We start from the raw sequence: 13,545 nt of genomic DNA, 5'->3' as shown, positions 1-13,545 counted from the left end.
TTAAATTGAGGAATTCACTCTCTTCACCATTATCACCTTGGCAAACAAGAATGCAATTTTGACATTTGCAGCATATTGAAATTGACTGGTGATTGTATGTTGGCAGTATCATCAGTCTGTATGCACTGATGTGCCCAATAGGATAACTTTAAATTTATGACATTTAAGCTATAGGTCCGGAGCATGTTGAGTACATAGTTTCATGTTAGGATTGTGTTATACTTATGATATGGAGGTACTTAACATTGCCAAGTGTAGCTACAGCAAATGACAGATTTATTAAGTTGGCTTACATTGAAGGGTTTTCTCAAGTCCTGTGTGATTATGCTTCATGTTTTGGCCCCAGGCAACTGAGGTGGCAACATAAATCTATGTGCTTCACTCCTTTTCAGTCAATGAAATGTTACAGGAAATACTAAGATGTGTTTCATTGCCTGTGAGTTTGCAAAATACCACAGATTAAATAAGTCCAATTCTTCTATTTCCAACTGTTCTTTGAATCCTTATAAACATTATTTATTGTTTTATAACAGTAAAAAATACTGTATACTTTCTGAGTCTATAAAAAAAAAGTTTTGGCCTTAAATATACTTTAAAACATTGGGGCAACATTTAGTTTTCATATGCCAAAATGTTATTTTTAAAATGACAGTCTAGCACACTAACAGCAAGACAGACAGACAGATCCCAGCTGTTTAAGGGTTTTATGTACCATCCTGAGGAAGTGACTAGCGTGCCACGAAACATGTTGACAGTGTTTTATAATACTCTATGCGCAATAAATATTAAATCAATGATGAATCCACTTCTCAGCATCTCCTTCACATTTGGGTGCCTTTGCTGACCCCATTTTCCAATTTTTGGGGGCTCAAGAACCTCTCATTGTGAACACACCAGAAATCTCAGACCACAGAGAATAGGATCACCTGGATCACCCCATTTTTACAGGTTGGGTTGCTGTCTGTGAACTGCATTAATCTCTGATACATGATATTTCCATAATAAGTGTTTTACTGCATCATAATAAGCCAGTAGACATCACTTACAAGGCCTCATTCACACAGATATTACCTGAGAATGATTAGCCATGGAAGCAGGATGTCCAGGTCCAATGATTTGCAGGTAATCATTCTATAAGAGGAATATTCCCTTAGCTTAGTGATTAGGATGAAGCTCTGCTGATTTCCATCACTCAATCATATTCAAGCAAAAATTATTTGCAAAGTACATTTTCAAACCATTCACTGAGCTTAATTAAAATTCCCTTACAAAGTGAACATGTGAAATGTGAACTATTTTAATGAACCAACCCCTTTGCTATAAGGGCAGAACTTTTTTTTTTTAGTTTTAGATAGAGGGGAGAGGGATTAGAACACCTGTCAGTTTTTGTTGCTGTCTGTGTTGCCAGTTGGGAGATTCACCCTCTCTATTTGTCCTGTTCGCCATAATCATTAAAAGTTAAAGTAAAAGAAAATCCCAGATTTTGGGTTGTCACCAGAAAAGTAAGAGAGGGAGATCTTCCAATGGGGACACTAGTTCTGATGACCTGGGGATCCCCAAGAGATTTTCTTCATTTGCAGGGATTTCCTCTCACTTCCTGTTTTGTCGATGGGACAGGATGTAAAGATAAAACTCCCCATTGGGACAAATGGCAAAAATAAACCTTGCAAGGATTATAATCTTTCCTTACCCAATCCAAAATTTTAAAAAAGTTTGCCTATAGTTCTATTTTAAAATTGTATCAATATTTTTATTTATTTATATTTATTGTAACAAATGATGATATGGCTTCTTAATGTTGTTGTGATGCCTGATTGTATAACCTTATTATTGTTTAACTTAATTCAATAAGGAGGGTTATAGAATTTGCAGTAGCAAACAACAGTCTTTAATGGTTAAATAAGTAACACAGTACTAAGCAAAGTATGACGTAAGTAAGGAAGATAGCTTAATGGAACATCAGTGAACATTTATGAGTCCCAAAAGGACATGCAAATAACACATAGCAAAGTACCAACAATATCATAAATAATACAACAAAGCTTTACTTGATATCAAACATTTTTATAAATTGCTGGACAAAACAGTGGACACAAACTGTGAAAAGTAGGCCAGCTAGGATGAATAATATAGCAGATTTCTCTGATGACTCTATCTATACATATCCCTTTAGTTTTAGTTACAATGCTCAGGGTTATCGATAGAACATCAGACTGCAGATTCATTTAATTGGTAGATAAGGAGTTGTTGAACCTTAGAACCTTTATAAATTCCCATATTTACTAGAGAAACCTGACAAGGGCAAATGAAAGAAAGTGAGAATACATGAGCAGAGGAAAAAAGATCCTTCTGTATGAAAAATGCAGACTATCAAGTGTAACGTGCCATTATGGGGAGTATAAATTGTGCGTGTGATATCTGAAATGATCATTAGATATATTTATTATACGAATAAATTCTAGGCATTTTAACAGTTGCACATTTTTTCACATTCTCACATTCACCAGCAAGTATTCCCAATTTTAGGTGTTTTTTTTCAGCTTGGTATAATATGAACCACCGATGCTTGCCATAATGTGGAATACAGAATAAGCATGAATAATTCATGAATCCCAGAGAATATTCAGATCCATGGGCACCAGGTGATTTGAATGGCCAGGGTGATGCTCGTTGCATACAGCAGTTTTGATCAACAGAGTACAATACAGTTTTGTAAAAGTTGATGGTAAGAAGGCAGATAATACGTGCTCTGAAAAGCTTCTATTGTACTGTTACCACTCTCAGAAAGAATCTTTCTGCGTTTGGAAGGATCAAAGAGCTATTTTTGAAGCTGTGAAATATTATCTGGCTCTGTAATGCTGCTTTGGATATAGGAAATTTCAAGTTCCAGTAAAACAGATTAAAATTGCTTTTACAGTTTTGAGAGCAATCAGACACTTAACTGTGAAAATGGCTAGTATTTTTCTTACAAAGAAAATGTTCCCATCCGGTTACACAATGCACTTTCTTCATGTAATTTGGTACTTATAGGAATATGCCACTGATGAGCTTAGAATGCTTTACTGGTTTCTGGATATTTGAAAGAAGAGGTGGAACCATTGTGAGTGGTGGTAAAAATATTCATCCACTTTTTAAAGTGACTAAAGCGTTTCATTCTATTCTTTTACTTTTACTTAATCACTGTTTTCTTCAGTTGATAGACATCACACATTTGTCAAGGGTATATGCTTAGGGATTGAGCATTGGGTCTTCAAGAGCTGAGATATGTGGCTCTTCCAATGATCTACGTCTTAAGCTGGCCATACATTTTGCAATTTTCTTGTTCAATTTCCTCTAGATTTACCTTCAACTATGCAGAGCAAGAGCAGTGTTTGGGTTTGACCTCATATTGTATGGTTTTGGTAAATCTAAAGGAAAATTGTACAAGAAAATTGTAGTGCATCGCCAGCCTTAGTGTACATTAGAGCTACCATGTTTATAAGAAATCTGTCATGAGAAAAAAATGGAGATTTTCTTAGCTGGTGTCCTTCTAAAAATGCTAGTTTTCTGGATCGCACGCTTTAGTCAGCACTCTTGATCTTGCTATTGGTCAGTGATAAAAGAGGTATTGAAGCCAAACTGGCCACCATAAAAGCTAACATTTTAGAAAGCTGATAGTACAGTATATTCTCTCATGACATGCTTCTTTTAAATTCTACACTAAATGTTTGTGTCTCCATACTCTTAGCCTGCTACCAATGAAAAAACAGTTGTGATGTCCAGCTGTCCACATCTGTCATTTTCTTTTTTGGAAGCCTCTGAAAAAAATCCCATGAATGGTTATATAAAACTCCACAATTAGCTATGCTTGTTTATGCCTAAATCTGCTCAAAACTGTTTAGCAGAGAAGTAAAATTCCAAGACTGATTGATTGGTGTGTGGTAGAATTATAACTGGGCAAAATACCATGGGGCACTTTAACAGGTCATAAAGATATATCACCAGCACACCATGGATCTTAAGACGGTTGTCCAAACATTTATTCCAGTAATCACATCACAGCAGTAGAGTGTAACACTTTGGAGCCATGCAGGATCCCTTCATCAGGATTGTAATGATAAAGGGGTCCTGCATGGCTCCAAAGTGTTACACTCTACTGCTGTGATGTGATTACTGGAATAAATGTTTGGACAACCATCTTAAGATCCATGGTGTGCTGGTGATGTATACTATTGCTATGATGCTACTGGTGTCAAACTGGTAGCTGCTACAGCACTCACTGATTTTTTTTGTTATTTCAAGGAATGCGTGTGATGAAAGTTATATATACAGTACATATATATATATATATATATATATATATATATATATATATAATGAATCTGTGAATACTTTTAGGCAGGGAATGTGCATTTGATTAGTTTGTTTAAAAATGACGTCATGAACAAAACATGAACAAAACAAATGCCTGAAAAAGCAGTATTTGTCTGGTAAATATAACACTATTCAGAAATAAAATAAAAAATAGATACAAAATGAATGCCAAATGTGCAAAGCTAAATACCAATAAATAATATAACATCAAAGGATAGTCTTTCAGTTTATGTAGGTCACTAGGATTGGTGCTTGGACCAGGTTTCAGAATTATTACATCTTCTTTTAAATTCCCCACAATAATGTTTAAGACATGTGCCCCTCTTTAGTTGCACAACCCACACTCAGCATCAGCACAAGTTCTAATTTTGGTTTCATGTAAGAAATTGACAGTCAGATGAAGTACATCTGTGATGGCAAACAGTAAGTGAATGTTTATAGGTGCTCCAGTAAGGTAACAAGCAGTGTAACTTCAAATGAATTTACCCATCACCTCACTATACATGATATTGTCTAGAGACTGTCTTGGATCCCTGTAGGGTTAGGTAGACCTTTGATAGGCACCACAGTCTACACAAAGGTCAAACTGCCTACATGTTTTAAAGATGATATGACTATATTAAGCATTCTTCTTGCAAAGACTGGAATAAAAATATTAAATAATGTTCTTTGTTCCTAATATCAGGAAGAGGGTCCTAGTTTTCAAGTACCTAAAAAACAGGGTGACTCTGTAGGTACTTAGTAAAAAATTGTGCCAACGTCCCCAAAATTGTATTTGTAACCATATAAAGACTAGAAAAATGGGACTTTGAGGGCACAAGGGTGTTTAAACTACAAAAACATAGGTGTGGTTTTTTTAGATTTTATTAACAAAGTACAAAAAAAGAACAGAAAACAGACATAAGGGTTTAAAAACAATTCTAACTAGATATAGAACCTTATTTAGTACACCATATGGATCCTTTGTTCCTAATAAGTGTTGACTATGATTGTATATTTCACTGTTAAAGTAAACCTTTACTGCCCTAGCTTGTCTTATTTTGAACATGCTAGTTGCTATGCTGCCTAGCTGGTTTCGGTACATTTAGAGTCAGTAATATAAAATAAGTATTTGCACCTGCTTAGCTGTTTTGGGTTAGTGACTCAAAGTATTGAAGCCAAAGGCCCAGCATGGCAACCAGACAGTGACCATTTGCAGAATTATACGTTAGTGATGGCAGGCTCCAGGTTTCCCTTAAAGTGGTTGTAAAGGCAGAAGATTTTTTATCTTATCATTCTATGCATTAAGATAAAAAACCTTCTGTGTGCAGCAGCCCCCTCAGCCCCCCTTATACTTACCTGAGCCCAATCTCTATCCAGAGATGTTGCAGGAGAGACTCGTCTGACCGGGAATCGCCCTCCTCATTGGCTGAGACATCAGCAGAGTGCCATTGGCTCCCGCTGCTGTCAATTAAAGTCAGTGAGCCAATGAGAGAGGGGGTGTGGCCTAGCCACGGCTCTGTTTCTGAGTGGCACACAGAGCTGCGTCTCGGCTCAGGTGCCTCCATAGCAAGCTGCTTGCTTTGGGGGCACTTGTGAGGAGGGAGGGGCCAGGAGCTCCGGGGAGGGACCTGAGAAGAGGAGGATCAGGGCTGCTCTGTGCAAAAAAACCCTACATAGAGCAGGTAAGTATACCGTGTCTGTTATTTTTAAGCAAAAAAAAAACAATACTTTAGTATCACATTAAGCTGAATCCCTGACAAATGAAATGTGTATTCCTTTAAAAATTATTATATGTATTTTTGAAAAGTGTAAGTACCTGAATCTGTGTTGACATCAGCCTCTTGTCATCTCTTTCACAACAGCACTTTAGAAGAGGGAAAGGCAACAGTAGCCAGGTTCAGTTGTGTGCACACATGCTGCCAGGAGGGGAGTGTAGAGCATTTAGAGTCGATGATTTATCAGTATGCTGTTGCTCCTTCACTGTCCAGTCAGCAGGCTGTGAGCAGAGGGTAGACACCGCTATATTCTTTAACATTAACACAGAAAGTTGTGTCACCCTTTTGGTTGTAATGGCTTGCAGAGGCCATTATTAAATTGTAATTATAAATATTTTGGCAGAAAAGACAAGTCACATACGGTATATGTTTTCTTTAACAAAATGTTTGCTTGGAGTGCAGCTTTAATCACCGATTTCCCAGTCTTAAGGCTATTTAAGTCTTGCCCTCCCCCCAAAAAAATACTTTTAAGGCTTGTTCACATGGTGAACTGTGTTTTCCTGCACTGGTTTAAAGCCAGTCACAGCTAGGGCACATAGAAGACAATTGTTTTCTATTTGCCCTGGTCATACTACTACACAGCTGGAGATGAACATGGAGCATTTTACAGCACATACATTTTAAAAAAGTGAACAGTGAAAAACGCATCACACCGCCTCCTCACTGCCGCTTACTGCTTGTAAAAACTGACAACTGTCACACACTAAAATGGAGCATTCAGCATGCGGGCAGTGTGAACAAGCTCTTACAGTAATAATACATATATATATATATATATATATATATATATATTAGCGAGTACAATGAACTTGTGTACTCCATGCTTAGCAACAACACAAAAGCCATTTCACATCAAGTAAAAAAGATAATACAGATAATCTGCTTGAAGCATTTTGATCTTTGGTCTGTTTGGTTCCATTCAAATAAGAAACACATTAAAGTAGCTGTTCTTTCAAGGATATCAAGGAGGAGCCTTTCAACCCCTAGATAAGACAAGAGCAGAAGGAAATCAATTTGCCTTAAGAAATAATCAATTATAGTTAAAAAGTTGTATAATTAATTAGTAAGATTAACTACTACATTACCAGTGATAACTAAAAAAAAGTATTACTTATGTTTATGTCCATCTGGGTAGCAATGATGGTGTTATTTTGCCTAATTAAATGCTTTACAGTTTAATTAAGCACTACTTAATTATATATATAAAAAAGTTTTTTAAACTGCAACAGAATAAATTACAGCTTTCTAAAGGCATTTTGTTATTTCATTCTGAAGTTCTAATTTGTGCGTGTATCAGCAGGCTATGTTGTTATGTGTTTTGTAGCATTGGAAGATGAAGGTATATTATGTATTATATTTACTTTAATTTTTTCTTTTTGCTGCTTTAATAAAACAAAAAAGCTCTAACAGGTATAAAATGTAAACAATTATGGTGGACATAATTCCAGTATCCTTCAGACTCTTTTCTAACCCAAATGCTGGGCTGTTCTGATGGAGCAAATATTTGAAACCTAATGACAGTGTTGGAACTTACCCACCTTTTATTAGTGTTTAGACTTGGACTGATTATACCAGGCCATTGGCATGTATGGCCATCATTAAGAGACCATGTCAACCAAAACATTGAAACCATGGAAAATTCAAGCATTTCAAATGGTTACTTCTTCAGCTTATTTATGTTCCATTAACAATATTTTAATAACTTGCAATTTGATTTTGAACTTGTTAGGAAAATATGTCCACTCCAGTCAATGACTTGTGATAAACCTATCCTCTTTTACTTTTAGTCTGTGCTAGCCCAATTCTTCCACAATGTAAGTAAGTTAACTGAGATTTTATTATTTTAAAAAAGTATATCGATATCTTGTAGCCTCCCTGGCGGTTTTCCCGAGTGTGGCTCGGGGTTAAAATTCAGTACCATTAGCGGTAACCCCGAGCCACACTCGGGATCGCATTGCAGGATCCTGGGGCGGCGTTACTTACCTTGTCCCCGGGATCCTGCGATGTCCCCTGCAGTGTCCGAGGGCTCCGTCCTCCTCCGAAGCCTCTCCGTGCCAGGCTCCGTTCCCTGCGAGCGGCGCGACGCACGGGGGCGGAGCCTGGCGGCAAATTCAAAAAAATGTCAAAATCATAACACATACAGTACTGTAATCTTACAGATTACAGTACTGTATGAAATGATTTCACATCCCTTTTGTCCCCAGTGCTCTGGCCCATGCCCTGCATGCAGTTTTACATGATATACACTGTTCTTTCTGCCTGGAAACTGGAGATTGTCCATAGCAACCAAAAAGTGTCCCTTTACGTCAAAAGTGGCTTTAGACCAGCTAGAAAACAGCGATAGTAAATTAGAACACTTGCAGAATTGAGCGATAGTGAATTGTGGGGAAATTTATTTTATTACTATTTTTTTTAATTTTTTTTAATTATTTATTTTTATTTATTATACTATAATTTATGTTTTTGTGTTTCAAACTTTATCATACCCGGGATATCTACTAGACTAGGTTTGGACAGATTTAAGTGTGTTATTGTTAAGATTTACAGACCTACAATATAAAACGCCAAATTTCCATGCAAAATAATTGTACCGCTTTCAGCACCTAAAATCCGAAATAATCATACCGCCAGGGAGGTTAACAGACGGGTATAATTTTTCCAAAAATGTATAGGGTTACTAACTCCTGTTCAATTTCTATAGAAGGGCCAAGGGCTGTTTAAGTTTTAGCTCTATGGCTGTACTAAGACGGACCGGTTGTTAAAAGCCGGCTGCATTAAAAACCCTAAACCCTTTTACTGACAGGCACTGCGCTTCACTTTTAAACTCAGGTAGCCAGGAGGCCATTTTTGCAATTTTTCCATTTGTTTTTTTATTTTTCCCTTACAACTTTCAGAGTTTGTGAAAGACCTTCCAAACCATCCTTTAGCTGAAAGCATAGAATAAAAGGAAGGTGCTACTGATTTTTTTAGCCACCATGATATTTGCACAAATGTTTATCAAAATAATATTTTTGCAAAAAATACACTAACATCATGAATAATGGATACATACATGGCAAAATTTGCAAAATTCCCGCTAAATTCCTACTTAATATAAAAGTTAAATCTGTATTGAGTTAACAAATAACAAATGTTTGTATATTTTAAATTGTGCCTTTTTGTGAAATGGTGAAAACTGAAGGTGCTGTAAATAAAAACAATTTACTCAAAAAATCTGAGGTTATTATTTTTCACTTATAGCTTTGTAAAAGACCCCCAAACCATATATTTTCTGAAAGCACATGATCTGGCAGCAAAAGGGTTAAAGTATAACTATAGGCAATTTTTTTTTAGATTTGAGATGGAGTAAAGGAGGGATATAACCCCTGGAAGGTTTACTTTTGCCATCTTTGAATCTTTGTCTTACTGGAGAGATATACCTTCACTTCTTGTCCCATAACCAAAGCAGGAATGAGAGGAAATCCCTGCAAATAAAGGGAGTCTCTTGGGGTCCCCAGATCACCTGAAGTTGTGTCCCCATTGGAAGATTTCCCCTCTGTTACTTTTCTGGGGGCAACTCGAAATTTGGCATTTTCTTTTACTTTCACTTTCAATGATAATGGTAAACAGGTCAAATAGGGGGTGAATCTCGCGGGGGCACAGACATCAATAAAAACTGACAGGTGATCTAATTCCTCTCCACTCTATCCAAAACAACCAAAAAAAAGTTTTGCCTTTAGTTATACTTGAAAGTTCCATCGGTATTTATTGTAGCACCTCTTGTAACAAACAATCCACCTTAGCATGTTATGTGGCTGGTTTAAAATAGAAATTGAGAGTTCTTTAACCTTTCTATACTTAACAAGAGAAATATAGAATTGATGTAAAATTCCATCCCTGCGATATGCAGAGAGAAGAGCTTGGTGAAAGTTTTTCTTTTTTGGCCATAGGATGTTTATACAAACACCATTAGCAGATAGCATACTGTATACCCATAAGCAAAAGAATCAAACAAAGAACTTTGAACGAGTTGAAAACAGAATTTCCAACCCTCCAAACACAATAGCTACATTTATTTCTAATTTCCAATTTAAATTGACACAATTGACACCTAAAACATTTTGAAGACTGACTGTAAGATCCATCCATCTGAGAAGTCCTGGGAATACTCTATCTGAATATTTTTGTAGTGCCTGCAGGTTCACATTTGATCATTGCATGGTGTTTATAAATAATTTTCAGTGTAGGATGGCTGTGTTCTATGCCTTGAGGGATTCATTTTCTTGTTTGCATTATACAGATTTGCTTATATATTGGTTCCTGAGAAACAAAAGGAACTGATCCTGTATAGGAGGTATCAAAAATACCATTAGTATTCCAGGATCTGGTAGGATGTCATGACAGACAGAATATCATATTGCATTGTACAAACAAGCTTTCATATCTACATAGTACACACATTAGGTAATTAGGCTCTGCTTTGCATCTAGTACTGCTTATAAATGTGGACCTTTCTCAAACTGTCTTTCACTAAGTTTGATTTCCAGGGGCTTCTTACTGCGTGTAGATTACACTTTTGCTATCCAAATACAATAAGAAATTCAACAACAACTGATATCATCTTAGACTTTATTAAATATTCTGAGGGCCCATACCATCATAGTGATATGGATCAAGTACTGCAAGACAAAATTGGATATGTGTCACTTTTCTATTCTCCAATTCAATTATTCAGGGCAGCACTCTTTTGTTTGTGACTAAATAAGTATTGATTCACATTTAGGTGTAAGCAACTCTGATAATTAGATTGTTAATGAATATTTTGCATGATATACAAATACTGATGACCACAGTTAATTGTACAGTATGTAAAATGCTGAATAGAGTGATTGTTTATGACCTCTTTAAAGAAAACCTGTACTGTGGAAGATGTGCCCAATAAAGGCAAGCAGAAGACAAACAGCAAGTCATCGGTATTGTCTGTAGGCTCGCTGTTGCTCTTTTCCCTATTACTGACTTACCATGCATTGCTCTGCTTCATGTTGCTGTGTGAAGGCAGCCATCTTGGTAGAGGCAGAAAGTTGCTTCCTCATGTCAAAACTACCCCCCCATGGTTGTACATACTTGCTCCCCCTCTCCTGCTACTTCTTGATCATTACCTTTTAACAATCAAATCACCATCTTATTGTTGGTGAGCTAATAATGAAGAAGCATCAGGAGAGGTGGGGGAAGTACTGATTCATAGAATGAATGAAACAGAGGCAGTGAGATCCTTGCAATGCAAATCCTCATGTAAAGCCTGGTACACACAGGACACATATTGGCTGGTAGCAGCCAGTTGAACAGGAACTGTCCAACATTCAGCCTATGTGTACAGCAGTCTATCCAACAGAAGCCGGCCGAATGACCAACCTCTGTGGAATCAAAAGAAAAAAATATTTACACATTATCACAATATTCTAAGACAGGTTAGTAGCAGGGCCTGTCTAATAAAATCATGTTATCAGTCCTAGCATTGTAAAGGATAAGTTCACCTTTGGGAAAAATGATACACAAATAATGGGGGTTCTCCTATTTATGGGACTTGTAAGGCACTAACTAACTACCAAGTGAAAGAATAATAGTAAATGTTATAAAAACAATGGTTTTATTAACACATCACTGGATAAAAGAAACATAAACAATATGGTATGAACAGCCATTGGGTACTGAGAGTGATATTGCTTCCTCCACCCGATGCGTTTCAGAGATTTAGATATTTCCTTCATCAGGAGCTTATTCACCTTCATTTCTATACCTTTGGGAACATGTTACACATTTCGCCTGATTTTCAGGTGGAACATGTAACATGGTCCCATTGTTGCCCATTGTTGCTGCCCCCCCCCCCCCCCCCCCCCCCGTGACAGCAATATGAGGAGAAGCTCTCCATACTAGCTGTCAGTTTTTGAAAGCAGTGCAGCCATGCGGGGCTCCGCCCACACGGCCGCATTGTTCATACACAGACCTCTGTGTATGAATGAACTAAGTCCCAACATCCTTAGCCACCGTCGGCTTGTAGTTTTCAATGAACCACCACGGCGCTGTGGAACGCTGTGGTAGTTCGTTGAGTCTTCCTGTCAGCGTGTATCTTTTCTATACAGGATGAATGGATAAGCTGATATACTGACAGTGTGGAGGAGACCTGCACGGCATAAGCCATCTCCTGATCACTGGTGCAATGCTTTACAGGCTCCTCATACAAAACATAATAAATGCACATTTTTTACATGCAAAAAGATGTGCATTTATTATTTTTTTGTACAAAAGTGAACTTATCCTTTAAAAGGAGAACAATGTACTCTAAAATCCTAGGAGAAATATACTGCAAGTACCCCTGCCAAGTTATAATACCAAAGATGGATAGTTGATGCAATACATCAAAGCATATTACTGGTGGCCTGAACATTTACATTGCGACCTGTAGCACAGGATTGGAAATATGAAGAAAAACAAGAAACACTATTGCAATGGTCATTATTATTATTTTTTTTTCACATATAAATAATCCTATTGTATAAAATCTCTTTCAATGTATGTAAAATTGTGTTCCTCACGATGCACTGGTTATGGGTATCTCCTGAAATCTTGAAAGAACACTAAGGCGTTGCAGTCTCTGCTATCCAAGGCTAGTTTCTCAGCTGTTTGTGCCTAAGGTAGTCAGCTTTTTTTTTTGCTGTGAGGTATCCTCATACTACAGCTGGTGACTGATATGTCTGTTAGGATCTGCAGCTCATACTCTGTATGTTAGTTGGAATTCAGAAGTGTTATCAAATCCTTAAGATAGTGTTTGAGGGTTCATGTCAAAGCTGGCTGAAAGGCTGTAATGTGTAGAGGTGAGGAGCCCTGATATAAATGTTGGCTCTGTCTGCAGCATAGTTGGCCTCATTTTTCAGCTTGCTAAGGAAAATCTGTTCTTGTCACCTATGGCAAACAATTAGTCCAGCTGTCATTTTTTCTCAGTGAGATAACAGTTTTCCCTTCAGACACATTAATGAATAAAGCCGTGTTATCATATAATACCAACACTTTAGCAGTTTTGGAACCTGAGGTCTTAGAAAAACTTCTTACTATAGGCCAAGCAATGACTTATGGCCAAGAGCTGCCAGATCCAGTCAGCCACAATTATTCCTCATTCTAGTAATTCATTTTATATCTCCATTGTTTCATCCTTTAAGTGCTCCAAATCTGTCCAATCCTAACAATTGTATTGAAATTGGCAGCGCAGTTATACTGATAAATGTTTTTCTTTGTGTTGATTACAGGAGCTGGTGGGGAGCAACCCTCCACAGAGGAACTGGAAAGGAATTGCCATTGCCCTGCTGGTTATCCTTATCATCTGCTCCATGATTGTCACATCTGTCATACTACTAACTCCAGGTATTGCTCCGGAATGTTGTAATGTGTGCATATTGATGAT

The 13,545-nt window shown here is 37.2% G+C and overlaps 1 protein-coding gene across 3 annotated transcripts in view; it reads left to right on the top strand.

Annotated features, from left to right (window-relative positions):
* DPP6 (dipeptidyl peptidase like 6) overlaps window positions 1-13,545 on the top strand; it is a 1,451,270-nt gene that overhangs the window by 718,485 nt on the left and 719,240 nt on the right. For all 3 annotated transcript variants that reach the window (XM_073629963.1, XM_073629965.1, XM_073629964.1), the window contains exon 2: window positions 13,391-13,505. In XM_073629963.1, the coding sequence (XP_073486064.1) occupies window positions 13,391-13,505 (115 nt within the window). The remainder of the gene's footprint in view (window positions 1-13,390; window positions 13,506-13,545) is intronic.

Source organism: Aquarana catesbeiana, linkage group LG05 (genome assembly GCF_042186555.1).
Source record: "Aquarana catesbeiana isolate 2022-GZ linkage group LG05, ASM4218655v1, whole genome shotgun sequence".
NCBI classification, from domain to species: Eukaryota; Metazoa; Chordata; class Amphibia; order Anura; family Ranidae; genus Aquarana; species Aquarana catesbeiana.
Note: the sequence above shows the minus strand (reverse complement) of the source record. Positions and strands in the feature narration are given on the sequence as shown.